A 15,252-nucleotide genomic window follows, 5' to 3' on the forward strand; every position below is an offset into this window, starting at 1 on the left:
CTTAAGATTTACTGAGTGTTTTCCATTTCCACCAAGGACCATTCTAGTCTTTGGGAACTTTACCATGAACAAAAACTGTCTAAAAGCCTTGCTTCTTGTAGCCCTTACATTCTGGTGGGAGGACACACGCTAAGGATAAGTAAAATGAAGCAGGGAGAGGGGCAGGGTGTGCTGGGCATGGGAAGGGGGAGGGATGCTGCTATCCAAATAGAGTAACTAGGAGTGCCTTAGTGATGAGGTCACAGAGAAGTGACCTTAGAGAGGCACAGTCCTTCGTATCTGGGAGAAAGGACATTCCAGGCCCCTTGGTAAATAAAGGAGAAAACACCTTGATAAGTAAAGGGGGAAACATCTTTTCTCTTCCGCTATTCTTTGGGTCATTTGGAACTACATGTAGGTGTAGTCAGTTCATGGTTACAGAATGGCCAGGTGAACATCTTCTGTAGAAAATGGGGACCAGGGAAAATAAATACTTATGGGTAAAAAAAGGCATTTGTATAGGTTCACTGACAATACCTCTGAAAAACCTCAAATGTTTGCCTTTTCAATAGTGCTTACATGGAATGTGTGTGTAAAAAACCATTTATGATGGAGAGATAAGAGGCTGAACTGGTTAATAAGAAAGAAAACATTTCCTGGATCTTACCTAATATATGAGCTCTTTATATATCTCCGCCTGGAAAGAACATGCATAAGCCATACATTTAATGCAAAAATACTTTCTTTTTTCAAATCTATATCATGAAATATATGTCTATACATTGAATATGGAAATGCCTAACAATCTGATACATAAGCTTTAATTTTATGACAAATGATGCTTATTTCTACCAAAACAGATTTTTTAAATACTGCTATTTCATGGAATAGACGAGCTTTTTAAAAAAACATGATAGTTGTAGAAACCAATTTATAACCAATGCTTTTGAAGCAGTAAAAGAAAATTTTCCTCTCATATAGAAAAATAAAAGAACTAGATCTAATACTAGTCATTAATATTCTTACTTCAATCTATAAAGCACACTTCAATCTATAAAGCACACTTATCCCACGACAAGTTAAACTGCCTAGTTATGAACTCCTCAAAGTTTAAAATAAAAGATTATAGTATACCTATAGACAAGGTTTCAATTTAATAGAACCACTATAATTGCAGCTTCGTAGAAGAACAATCACACAGAACAAGGCAGCCTTATTTCTCTGGGTTTTACATTACCACAAAATCCTCCAGAGCTGAGATAAAATGAAAGTCAAATCCTATTCAGGTTTACTCAAATTTAGCATCTCTCAATTCACATGATCAAATACACAGAATTTCAGCATCACTTCAGTCACTCAGTAATAAGTGAAGGTCCTCCTTTGAGTATATACAAAATGAAGTATCTCTTCTGGGGATAAACTGAAGACTTTCAGGGGCTATCAAAATATTAAGTTCTTTATATATCAAGTTTCATGTCTAAAAATGCAACAATAATGGTCAAGGTCTTCCTTTTAAAAAGTTGAGACTGGTTTCTAAACAAATTAATATTGCATTGGAAACATAATCAGTCCTTTCTAAAAAACTAAAAGAATAAGTTACAGAGTCCTGGGTTCTTTTTTGAATCTTTCCTGATTTCATGGTCATAAAATTCCTTCCTTTTTGAGAAGACAGGGGATTTTTAAGAACAGAGGCATCAGGAGAGATGAGGATGAGATTCCTACTAAAGATTAGAAGATAAAGGTAGGATTCCTTCCAAATCCCCAGATACGTATTTCTATGATCTGAAATGAGTAAACAAACCATACAGTATCTTGTTTTTTTTTGTTTGTTTGTTTTTTGGTTTTTTTTGGCTGTGTTAGATCTTCATTGCTGCGCGCGGGCTTTTCCTAGTTGCAGCAAGCGGGGGCTACTCTGTTGTGCTGCGCGGGCTTCTCATTGCGGTGGCTTCTCTTGTTGCGGAGCACGGGCTCTAGGCGCACGGACTTCAGTAGTTGTGGCTCACGGGCTCTAGAGTGCAGGCTCAGTAGTTGTGGCGCACGGGCTTCGTTGCTCTGCAGCATTTGGGATCTTCCCGGACCAGGGCTCGAAACCGTGTCCCCTGCATTGGCAGGTGGATTCTTAACCACTCGCCACCAGGGAAGTCCCCAGACCATACTGACTTACATTGCCAATAATGTTATTTAACATTGATGTTGAATTATGGCTTTTAATGACAAGAGTCTGGGGTTCTTGGCTATTAGATGTCTGCCTGACAGTAGAGAGCCAGGTGAAGAGGTACAGTTTAGCACCAAATAAATAAATAAATACTAAGTGAGGCGGATGATATTGCTTTGGCCTGGGAGATTAAGACCAAGCATAAATAAGTTTTCTATATGCATCTTAAGAGGGAAATGGAATGGAAACCAAGGCTGTTGTTAAGAAATGTTTCTTAAATATCTAAATGATAGAGAATCACAAGCTCTCAGGCTTGGGAAGACCCTTCCATCATCACCCGTCAGAACTCTGGGCATAAATCCTGTGATCAGTTTCCATCTGAATACAAGAGAAAGATTCACCTCCCAAGAAAACCTCTTCCATCTGTCAACAGTTCTAACTTTATGAGTTTTTCTCCCTTTACTAAAGCAAGTCTGCTTTCTATAACTTCTCCTCACTAACGCGGGTTTGACTCCATAAAACTGAGGTTCCAAATACTTAAGCCTCAGGGTTGAGGCGAGGGGCACATAGGAGCAGAACTGGCCAAGAGCCAGGCCATAAGCAGTGATGGGGCTTTGGGCCAGGTAATGGGCGCACTGTTCACCTAAACTGCCAGCCACTGCTCTGCAGGGACGTGGGCCCCTGTCATCAGATTTTCTCATCAGAAGCCAGAAATTTGAATTTCAATAAAAATATCCTGGGTTTTGAATATATAAGGAATAAATTGTGGAGTTCAAGCAGCTCTTAGAGCTCAACTAATTCACACCTTTCATTTTATAATTAAGAAACTGAGGTCCAGAATAGAAAGTGATGGACCGAAGCCAAACGGTTAATCAGAGGTCAGCCTGGAGGAGAGCAGCCCCAAACACAAGGTCCCATCTCTCCTGTCGCAAAAATGCAGTCTGCAAGGCTTGTTTTTTCAGCTAAAACATGTTTTGTCTTGAAGAAAGGAGATTAATAGAGAAAAGCGATCTACCTCTTCCAGTTATGAAGGAAGAGACAAGCCCTTCAACCAAAGTGCATTTGGTTGATAGATGTGCTAAAGTATTCTGAAAGGGGCATCAGCTTTAGATCACTTCCTGTCTCCATTATGAAGTCATCACTGTCCACAGCTAGTCTGGATAGTATCCTCTCAAGTTGAGAAAGTATATGGAGCAGCAGCTACAAGCAGAGACTCAGGAGACATTGCTCAGGTTTGCAAGCCTGGCTCCATCACTTACTACCGGCATGACCAAGTCACTTTCCCTGTCTAAGCCTCAGTTTCCTGGACAGCGCCAATAACAGCACCTACCGCTCAGTGTTATTGTGAGAATTAAATGACCTAACACACAAAGTGCTTACAACATGCCTGACACGGAGTAAGCACCACACAGGCAGAGGGCTACCATATGCTGAAGAGAGGTAAACATATTACTTAAAGGAAAATGTAAAACAAAACTGCACAAAAATACTCTTAAAAAATATGAGTCCTGAAAAAAAAAAGAAAATTCTAGCAGCTAGTTCCTTTACAGAGGTTAAGGCAAAGGTGGGCTTCATCCGTTAAAGTAAATGTAGCATGAACCCATGAATTAAAATCTTAGCACCCACTTACACAGGACAGAGCCTCAGTACATCTCCTCTGTTTTCTCCTCCAACCTTGGAGAAGGTCTTAGAATACATGAGATATACTCCATCTTGGGGTCCTCCTCGCCTAGGGCTGAGCTTATTTTCTGAATAGTTACTGCAACCATCTCCTCCCTCGCTCCACCTCTAAGTTACTATTAGGAATCCAGTCTCCCAAAAGTTCTTCCTAGTTGTTTAGTTTCCTCCTTTCCCTTTAACTATGTACTAGCGAAAGATGAGAAGATAGCAAACACATTCTTCAAAAAAGGAAAAAAGAAAAATGCATCATTTCTGCAACATCACAATTCAGACACTTAACCACCTCCAAACATTTACTGATCTACCATCTTTATCATATAAATAGATGTAAACCATATATAGATACATCTCATATTGCTGTGATGAGATTTCAATTTAACCCAAGAGAAAGCACAAATGCCACAGGAGAATCCGCAAATATTCACCAGCCATCAGAGGGAGCTGGGACACACTCTCTCGAATCACGGAAACCACAAAGCGAAATTGGCACGATGGCTCTGGTGTCTAAAGCAGGAGAGGGTTAAAACAGAGCTCTTTCCTAAGGCTGCCAGAGCCTCAGTGACCCCCAGGGTCTGGTGATCCATGCAGGAGCTCCTGTGTGTCACTGTGCACAATGCCTATAAGGGTTAGCATGTATTGACGGCTAGGTGCCAGCTACAGACGCAAGCACTGTACATGTGTGAACTCATTTAATTCTCATACCAAACAACTGAGGCTCCCCCATTTCACAAATGAGGAAACTGAGGTCCTGAGAGGCTAACGTGCTCAAAGATCCACAGTGAGGAAGTAGCAGAAGCAGGACACAAACTCAAGGGGCTGGCGAGAGGCTGAATTCCTAACTTACCACTTCCCAAAACTGCCTCTAGAAATGGCTGATATCACTTCCCTCAGAGTATACTTCACGTTACCAGCTCCAAGGAGATCATTTGGATCTGGCTGCTTTTTTTTTTTTTTTTTTTGCGGTACTCGGGCCTCTCACTGTTGTGGCCTCTCCCGTTGCAGAGCACAGGCTTCGGGCGCGCAGGCTCAGCGGCCATGGCTCACGGGCCCAGCCGCTCCGTGGCGTGTGGGATCTTCCTGGACCGGGGCACGAACCCGTGTCCCCTGCATCGGCAGGCGGACTCTCAACCACTGCGCCACCAGGGAAGCCCGGATCTGGCTGCTTTTACCTGTACCTGGAAGTGTACTTCTGGGGCTCTCAGGTGGAGACTGGATTTCTACACAGCTTTTTACTCAAGCCCTCCTGCTGCTCTTTCACAAAGCCAACCAGGGAAGAAGCTCTCTAACGCACGAAAGATGCAGTTCCTCACATCCTTTAAGAGGGGACATATAAAGTCTCTGGTCCATGGGCTTTATTTTTCCTTCATAATTGGAAGAGGTAGATCTCTTTTCTCTATTAATCTCCTTTCTTCTTTAAGACAAAACGTGTTTGAGCTGAAAAAACAAATAACGGTGAGCAAGGGAAAAAGAAGAAAAAGGAAAAGCAGAGGAAGAATTAAGATTATGTTAAAAAGTAACCATTAGTCATCGGAAATGCAAACAAAGACGGCAATGAAGACACCACTTCACAACCACTGGGAAGGCCAAAATCAAAGACAGATAACAACAAGTGTTGATGTGGAGGTGGAGAAATGTTCCACCTACCAAATGTTCCTCCTACACTGCTGCTGGAACTGTGAAATGGTGTGTGTCTTTGGAAATCAATCGCACAGTTCCTCAAAAGGTTAAGCCATACAGTTGCCATATGACCCAAAATTTTCAGAAATTTCACGCCTGGCTGTGTACCCAAAAGAAATGTCCACACACAAACTTGTACATGAATGTTCACAGCAGCATTATGCATAATAACCAAAAAGTGGAAAGAACCTAAGTGTCCATGAATTGATGAATTTTGAAAATGTGGCATATACATAGAAGGAAATATTATTTGCTAACAAAAAGGAATGTAGTACTGAGACATGCTACAGCATTGACAGACCTTGAAAACATTATGCTGGTGAAAAAGAGGCCAGTCACAGAAGAACACATATTACTTGATTCTATCCATATGAAATGTCCAGAATAGGCAAACAGAGACAGAAAGGAGATTCGTGGTTAACTAGGGCTGGTATATTGGAGAGTAATGAAGAGTAACTATTAATGGACACAGCGTTTCTTACTGGAACCAGTGGTGAGGGTCCTCAACTCTGTTGGCAGAGGAAAAGTCATTAAACTGTATACTTTAAATGAGTGAACTGTATGCTATGTGAACTCTCTCTCAATGTGGTCATATTTTTAAAGAGATTTAAAGGAACTGGTTACAAACTAAAGCTACTAGTCTATCCCAGGATAATCTGTGTCTTTGTGAATGAGAAACCATAATTGCAGAAGTGTCAGAAATTGCAGAAACCCAAAATCATAAGCGGAAAAGGAAAAATCAGAAAGAAAGGTCCTATGGAAAGGGGAAGGGGAAATGATTTCTATTTAACTGAATTTCAAGATAGTGGGTGTGTTGGGGTCACATCACCGCAAATGCATACATATTACACAGTGGGGTGCATAACACTAAATTCAGACTTTCTCCTCACCTGAAAGCTATCAGTGCTGAAAAGAAAGGATCTAGAGGAGAGGTGAGATTTTTTTAAAAATGCAAAGGCTGATGTTCACTTTTTGGAGACTGAAGTAAAAATTCACAAGTGTAAGGACCCTCTGTTATATTGCATCCCATGTTCCCAAAATAAGAATATTTGATTAGCATCTAAAATGTACACCATTTCCTAAGATAAATTTGAGTCAGAATTCTAAATTCAACTAGAAAAAGTAAAGCTGTCACATTCTAGAGCTAAGTGTAACATACTGACAGCCAGACCAGTGCTGGCACTGGTTCACATTCAGGTAGAAAGAGTTAAAAGTGAAAGGTTCGCCAAGCCACCCTGTCATGGATCTCCTTATAATGAGACTTTAGCAGAAATCAATGCAATCTCTGACTAAAGTGAATCCAGTCTCCTAACGTGGCAATACATCAAATGATAATATGGAAGCCTCATGGCTGTTAGCAGATACAACGTTTACACATTTTTGGAAACAGAACAGTTAGATAGTAGACAATTTCCTTGACATTTTTTAAGTCTAACTTTCAAATGATCACCAAGCCCTTTATCTATTCTCACTACATCTTAATCAAGCATCATTTGTGTGGCAAATCAGCTTATGGCTTCCTTTAAAAACAGGCGAGCCATTAACTGACCCCATGTGTTGGCAGTTCTTTTTAGACAGGAGCAAATGATGCCTCTTAACTTCGTGCTCGAAGCTGCAGAGTTTGATTTCATGCATATGCAGAAAGAAACATTTAAAGGATCCTGCAAAGTCAGCTAACAATCTTCTGGGAGTTTAAAGAACAACAACAATAACAAAAACCCTCCTTCACACTCCCCCCACCGAGGTTTATATATTAAATACGCTTTTAAAGATACTTTACATGACTTAAAACGCTCTTTCCATAGTCCTGCAAATCCTCGACTGTCATAAAGTTTAAGTAGTGCTCTTATGACTCAAGGTCAGAGTACAATCTTTTCACTTACAAAACCGTTGAGCTCAAGAAAGTACACCAAATGTTCCTCAGCGCTCTATCCTGACTTTTCCAAGAAGTTAACTGTCCCTTCCTTCTCTTCCTGAATCCGTGCACTGCGTTATCTTTGGCCCCTGTGTTAGAAGCACTGACCTTTCCCCACTCCACCTGTTTGCATTAAGGTTGACAAGTTCCTTGTCTGAAACAGCTGGTGTTGACTACCAAAGGCAAACCCACTGTACATTTTCCTAATAGGTGACATGAGCTCTGGGAATGAAAACTTGTCCCCAGAGAATGCACCACCCCCCATGTGGCCAAAGCTTGGTACTCCATTTCAGGAGCATTAACTGTTTATTTTCTTTAAAAGCCAGATTTTGGTAATGTTTTGATTCGGTGACTCCAGTCAGAAAATGCATCTGTCACTTCCACTCCCTCCTTCTCCTTCCGAATGCCACAGCCTCAAACCCAGCAACCCCTCTGGGGACGGAGGGCAAGGTTCTCCGGACGCACAGAAACAAGAAGTAACCCTGGACTCAAGGAGGCAAGGCTGCTAAAACGAGCTGCTTTTGCTGACAAGCCTGGAGAGGACTTGGCTGTTCCTACCACGGAAGCACTGTTATGTCAGGCACACGGGGAAAGAGCGCGTTTTAGGACAGTCATGGACTTCTCGTGCCGGCACCCTGCGATCACTACGAAAAGCTTATGCTTTCTACCCTGAAATCTCCTTCTCGCCATAAAGAAAAGCTTCAGCATATTTAACCTCCCAGGCGGGCAAAGGATAATGCAACACTGTAAAAGCAGGCATATCTTTATGGCCACCATGCTCTTGGTGGCTTTTTGGGGATTGTTACTCTTTACCATCGTGCCCGCCTGTCAGCTCCTCCGGATGACAGCTTGGCAGAGCACAGGATTTTCGGTATTATTTATAACTCGCGTCAACCCAGCGGGTGGCGCGGGGCGGGGTCGGGGGGAGCGGTACTCCATCTCCCACGAAGGGCTGAAACCCGACTTGAGCAAGTCGGCAGTGACGAGCGCCAGCACCAGTAACCCTACCCGCCTCCTGATACACAAACGCCGGCCTCAGGAGTATACCTGATGCACACACCCAAGCGCAGAGCTGAGTTATCAGATCTCCCGGTTCCAAACAGGTGCGGGGCCGCTCACTAGCCGAGAACAACATCCGAACCCTGCCCCCCACACCCCACCTACCAGATCCTCCTCGGAAAAGTTAGCCCCCCTCGGCCAACCTTCGTCCGAGTGGCGCGAGGCTAATTGGAACGCATTCTCTGGTGCCCCCAATGCTGTTAGTCCTCTCTTCTTTGTAAACCCCACGAAGTGACGCAGAGCAAAACTTAGTAGGTCCAAGGAACAGAGACGCGTCTTTCGCAAAGCACGGACTTCGCAGGAAGGACCTAGGAGGCAGGCGCTGGATCCTTCTCGGCGCCTCCATCCTCCTCTGGCTCCCCTCCCCCGCCCCGCGCCCGCCGGGGCCGCTTACCTGCGTGGGACATGGTGATGGTCTCGTTGGTGTTGGAGCCCACGTTGAAGATGACCACGGCGGAGGCGTTCTGCAGGAACGCGTTCCGGATCTTATCCCTGTACGTGCAGTTGCCCTTGGGGATGAGGGCTATCCAGTTCTTGCCGTGCGCCGGGGCGGCGAACTTGGTGTTAGGGTCGCAGGCCAGGCGGTCGTGGGCCGAGTTGGCCATGACCACCTCCCCGCGGGCGTCCTGCTTGGGCGAGTGCTCCCCGTAGCGCCCGCACTCGGTCTTCTCGGTGTGCAGCTCGGCTGTGGTGCCGCCGCCGCCGCCGCCCGTCGCCCCGGCCCCGGGGTCCGGCGCGGGCTCGGCGTAGGTGATGTTCACGAAGGCGGTGTACCATTCTTCCTTCTCGGCCACGGTGAAGTCCAGGCAGAGCAGATGCACGAAACAAAAGGAAAGCAGCCATGTTGAGAGAGCCAGGCTGCGGCACGCTTGGATGAGAGACATTGCCATCTTTATCCGCCGGGGCCCCCTCCCCGCCCCCCGCGCGCTCCCCCCGCGCCGTCCCTCCTCTCCAGCCCCGGCCAACGCCGGGCCGTCCGCTTGTCCTTCTTCTCCTTCTGCTCCTGCTCACTCCCGGGCCCGAGGGGCCGCGGCCGGGACGCGCAGCCGCCGCGGGGACCGGCTTCCGAGCGAGCGGGTGGCGCCGGCCCCTTCCCTTTTCAGCCAGAGCGCGGCGGTTGCATCTCGCTTCGCGGGCGCCGGCGGGGCGCGGGCGGAGGGGGCGCTCCGGGCTTGCGGCGGAGTCCGGCTGCCGAGCGTCCTGATCCTTCGCCCGGCTTCTCCTTCTCTCATAGGGGTGGCAGGGGGCCCGCGAGCGTGCGGGGTGGTGGCCCGGCGCCCTGCAGCCCCGGCGGGGGCGGGCGCGGCTGCTCCGAGCTCGGGGTGCCGGCGAGGAGTTCCGGCTGCCGTCGCCGAGCGCTGGGGCGTGCGGGTCCGGCTGGAGGCGCGGCGGCCGCCCCTGCTGTGCGTCGGGTCCCTCAGGCTGCGCCCGGCACACACTTGCCGCGGGAGGGGCCGGCTCGGGGGTAGCGGGAGCAAGCTGGCAGAGAAGAGTACGCGGTCCGTGTGTGTGCGTGTGTGTGTCTGTATATGTTTGTGTGTGTGTCTAATGTGTGCGTGCAAGGAGGAGCTTAATGTGATGTCAAAGATTCTAGGCTTCTCTTGCCACGCTCCCTCGGTCTCTCTATGGGCAGCAGCGACCCCTGCCGGGTCTCAAATTCAACCTAATCTGCGACTGGGTCCAGGTGGAGGCAAAAGGGGAAGCGACCCCTTGACCTATGAAGAGAGGAACAACTTCCGGCGTCTCAAATGTAGAGAAATGTGTGTATCTCTCATAAACAACTTTCCCTAATTACCCATCCTAGGGCCAACTGGTAAGGTTAGTTGGTAGCTGGGTCCTTCGAACACCACGCCTGGAGTATCTAGGGCAGTGACTATCAAATTTAAATGTACATCACGGTCACTGTCACCAGTGTGTGTGTGTGTGTGTGTGTGTGTGTGTGTGTGTGTGTTAAAACTCAGACTGATGGGCCCTGCTGCAGAGTCTCATTCAGTACATGTGAGGTCGGTTCCAGAATATGCTTTTCTAACAAGTTCCCAGGTCATGCTGATGCTGCACTGTATTAGAATGAGTATAGAAATGGGCTTCTTTCTTACCCTCTGGCAGCAAACATGTGGCATTTGTTTTCCTATAGAATGAGTGTTTTCTAACTCTGTAAGAAAAGAAATTGGGTGAACTATTTCTTCACGATGTTTATTCTGGTTGTCATGACTGGTAACAGAGGACTTAGAGCATCAATAGAGCATCAATAGGCGCGGCAGGTTTGTTTGGGTTATTATTGTTTATAGGATATTCTCCAGTTGTGCATAGAGCTTACAACTAGTTAGTGGAGAGTCCAGCCCCTCTAGAGTCGTGTTCTTAAAACTTTGACACAGCACAATTCCTTACCAGTTAAATGTTTGAGCGGTTATCTTTTCACACCAACAGTTTCTCTGGCTTGAGATACCTGTCACGTCTCGAAAGCAATTTGTGTGATGGTTCATAATCACTCACCTTGTACTTCCCAACTGGCAATCTTTCAGAGAACTCAGCACCCATTCTTGATGAAAAAAAGCCCACCTTTTCCCCAGGACCTTAGTTAGCATGTTTACAGAAATCTGTTAATGGCTGTCCACCAGTACAACTGCTGTTTTTCCAGAAGCAGTACGAACAGCTGGTGGCTGTTAGGGGAAAGCAAAGAATCCCAGCTATACCCAAATTAGAAGCAGGCACAAAAAGAACTACTTAGAAGCATTTGTCTCTATGGTATTGGATGTGCTGGGTTTGTGTATTTCCCTAACTTATTCATTTTAGAAAATAGGCTTCTAGGCAATTGGGACAGTGCTTTTTATAGTGCCTAATGCCAAAAAGGCAAAAGTGAAGAATGCCTGGCTGCTGATTCCTGAACCACCAGAGATCTGAGTCCTTTGCCTAAAAACCCCCAGCGAGGTTTTGTACAGATGTCTCACAAACCAGAGTGGTTCCCCATATCTCTCTGTCTCTTAGCAGTTTTTCTCCAGCCACAAAACAGTGAATCTGTGTCATTAAGAATGCACAACTACCCCTGTCGTTTTCTTCCCTTAGAGGAAAAGTTAGAGGCTGAGGAGATGGCAGGATCAAGGAGGTAGCATCCTGGCTGAGAGGTTGATTAATTACAGGGACATTGGGCAAAAGTAAGATATTAAATATAATGGGAGCCAGGTTTCTTAGTGTGGGAGAAGGAATTTACGAATATGGAAGGAAAGAAAGCTATAAATGTTACCGAACTCAGGTTCTGCTGCTCGCCACTCAAAAGCCAATACCCGAGAGACAGGCGTTGGTTGGAAAGGAAAGGTTGCTTTATTCAGGAGGCCAGCAACCTGGGGAGAAGGCAGACTCGTGTCCAAAAACCAATTCCAAAGCTTCTGCTTGACCATGAAAAGTTTTAAAGGGAGAATCATTTGGGGAAGGGGTCAGGGTCTTCATTATCTTCCCCTGTGTGCAGACTTTTTTCTGATTGGTTGGTGGTGAGGTAACAGAGCTGGTGAGCGGAGTTCCAGCAATATTGTGCTCAGCCTGAAGTTGCCATCCTCTACCTGAGTAGGGGCCTTAGTTCCCGCAGAAGAACTCAAAGATATTGTTATATACATTCCTTGAGGAGGAACCAGGACCCTGCCCCATTGCTGCACTGTTGTTTCTTGACTGCTCCTCCTTTGTTTCTTTCTCCTTCCCTGATAAGCAACTATTTGAATCTGCCCTTTGGAACCCAGGGAAGGTTGAGGAGGCTGAATGAAGCCTATTTACTAAACAAAAAACAGGGGGACACGGAAAGGATTTGTACCCAGGAGGGCCCTACAGGATCCTGTTCAGCTTCATAAAGCACCCTGAGGTGTTGGATTGGATTCAAAATGAGTGTGAAATCATTATATATATATACACATATACACCATAGCTATTTTCATTCAGAGGCCAGAGCAATGGACACATCAAGTGGCCAGAAGATCTCGGTTTCTAAGTGCCATCCTCCATTAAATGGAACCAGGGCGGATTCTAGTACTTGGGCTGGGAAAGTACAAAGTAAGCTTGGAAACTTTTATAGGAAGTGCTCAAAGCATGATGGGAACATGCTAAAAGGACACATGAGCCAGCAGGAAGGAGCTCCCACGGGCCAAATCTGGGACTATTTGAGTATCAAAAATAAATTGTGATAGTAACTGATTACAACCTATTGGATAAGACAGGAATCCATGAATCCATGCCAATATAAATGAATAGATAAATAATGATGGAATAAATAAATAAATGGAAAAAAAAAGGGAGAGCTATTTTTTATGGAATAATGCCAACTAATAAGATGGATGGAAATAGTAAGTCAACATTTGGCAATGTTGGTTGATTCTTGGCAGGAGTCCTCAGTGAATGCCAAGGCTGGTGGGTGGGTGTTTGATATAAAGCAGGATGTCAGCTTAGTCTTAAAGCATCTTCTGAAAAATACTTATTGATCAGGGGGGAATTTATTGGAAAGAACCTGGAAGACACCAAATTGACCAGGTGATCAAGATGAGCATCATCAGGAAGGGAACGAGTCACATCATGTGCCTCCTGATGTGATGTGCTGAGTAGAGCACAGCCTCTTTTCTGTTGCATCCTGCTCAGAATGCACAGCCTGAGTCTGAACATGGTGAAACATTAGATGGACCCAGGGTGAGAAACATCTTAAAAAATGACAGGCTCATATTCTTTAAAACTTTTAAGCTCATGAGAGACAGAGAAAGATAGAAAAACCAATTGATCCAAATTGAAGGAGACTTAAGAGGCATGACAACTAAATGCAACAAACAAGTCTGGATTGACTCCTGGACCAGATAGGAAAAACAAACAGTTGGCAAAATTGAATGAGGTCTGTGGATTGGATGGTAGTGTCCTATAAACGCTGATTACCTGATTCGAATGTTTATATTGAAGCTATGTAGAAGAATGTCCTTATGTGGGGAATATGTATGCTGAATTATTTAGTAGGATGAAGCATTCTGTCCGCATCTTGCTCTTAAATGGTTCAGAAAAGAATAATGGTAATCTCTAAGACCTTGATTTCCACGAGCCACTATTTCAGAGGAGCTGAAGTCCAATTCATGAGAGACTAAAAAGTCCATTTGGGGCGTGGGTCTTAATTTGTTTCCAGCCTTGTGCTGGTGATTCTCCTCCAGCACAATGCTCCTTTTTTCCAGTAGTGCTACTTGAACCACTGAGCTGGGTATCCAGTAGGGACTCAAACAGATAAATTTCATAGAATCTACATTTTGGGGCGGGAGAAACAGACAAATGTTAAGGTAGATTATGCCAGGCAATAACAGTTCTATGAAGAAAAAGGCAGCAGCGTGAGGCAGGGTGACCTCTTTTATATAAGGTGCTATTTTACATCGGGATCAACTGCTCTGATGAGGTGAATTGTGAACAGAATCCTGAAAGACGTGAGGGACCCATATATGTATTGGGGGACGGGTTATATTAGGAAGAGAGCACCATAGACACAATGGCCCTGAAGGGAGATTGTATTTGATGTGCTTGGAGAATGGCAGAGAGTCTCCTGAGAATGGAGAAGTGTGAGAAAGAGTGAAGGAGATGAGATCAGAGAGATGAGAGGCCTATCAACTCTTTGGATTTTATTCTGAGTGACAGGAAGAACCTTCGGAGAGTTTGAAGCCAGGAAGTGACATAGTCTGACATGCAGACTGTGCATGTTTAAAAGTTTATTCTGACTGTATTGGAGCCAGTATGGAAGCCAGAAGAACAAATAGGAGCTATAGCCATGACTCAGAAACAGAGGATGGTGACTTATGCCAAGAAGGTGGTGATAAACATGGTGAGAAGTGATTGGAGCCTTGATGTATTTTGAAGATGGAGCCAACAATATTCTCGGGTGCATTTGAAATGGCGTGTGAAAGAAAGAGAGAATACTAGAAGAACTCTACCATTTGGAGCCTAAGCAACTGGCAGAATGGAGGGGTCATTTTCTGAGATGAGGGAGATTGCGGGAGGAGTTGGTTGGGATAAGAATCCAGAGTTTTGAATATGTTAGGTTCAAGGTGCCTAGAGATATCCAAATGGCAATTTCATGTAATTTGCCTCGGCATAGAATTCCAGAAGGAAGATTATTGGATCAAAGCACACGAACGGTTTTCAAGTTATCAACACATATTTTGGATGGCCAGATTGCTTTTGCAAAGGTTGGCCTCACTTAATACACCATGCCCCAGAGTAAATTGAGCTCCTTCAAGTATTTGTTTTTGAAATATCACCAGAATAAAGTAGCCCCGATGAAAGATCTCTACAAAAACAAGGTCTGGGCCAACTCCTAGGTACATTCCTCAGAAACTTCAGCAAACAGCAACACGGCAAGTAAGCACAAAGGAAAGCAGCCAGATGGCAGTGTGACCTGGCCACATCATTGGAAGGATTCTGGTCACTATCACCCATGAACACTAAGGACACACTACCATGTTCACAATGGTAATAAACTCATATATATCCGCAGGTATTCTCAATTCGTTAGTTGAAGAATTATAGTAGGGGCCTATTTTGAATAAATTTAATCCCTTATCCATACATTTTCAATAGAGGACAAATTGGAAAATGATTAAAAGCATTTAAACTTTCTTTAGAAAAAAAAAATATCACCAGAACACAGCTTCATGGGGAGTCCTCACCTGAAGGGGAGCTCTCTCTACCAGCCAAGCAGCCCAGCCCAGATAGAATGAGTAGTTCTCCCCAGGTCTCTTTGGTGTGTAGAGGTATTATTCTTGTTTTCATAAACGGTACAGGCAGAATT

General features: G+C 45.0%; 1 protein-coding gene across 5 annotated transcripts in view; it reads right to left on the reverse strand.

Annotated features, from left to right (window-relative positions):
- RNF150 (ring finger protein 150) overlaps positions 1–9,395 on the reverse strand; it is a 266,420-nt gene extending 257,025 nt beyond the window's left edge. For 4 of the 5 annotated variants that reach the window (XM_060115726.1, XM_060115729.1, XM_060115721.1 and 1 more), the window contains exon 1: positions 8,860–9,374. In XM_060115726.1, the coding sequence (XP_059971709.1) occupies positions 8,860–9,355 (496 nt within the window). In that variant the 5' untranslated portion in view covers positions 9,356–9,374. Of the gene's footprint in view, positions 1–8,859 lie in introns of all 5 variants that reach the window. The other variant, XM_060115732.1, reaches the window with a different exon arrangement.
- Positions 9,396–15,252: the final 5,857 nt, after the last annotated feature.

The sequence above is a fragment of the Mesoplodon densirostris genome, chromosome 1 (assembly GCF_025265405.1).
Source record: "Mesoplodon densirostris isolate mMesDen1 chromosome 1, mMesDen1 primary haplotype, whole genome shotgun sequence".
NCBI classification, from domain to species: domain Eukaryota; kingdom Metazoa; phylum Chordata; class Mammalia; order Artiodactyla; family Ziphiidae; genus Mesoplodon; species Mesoplodon densirostris.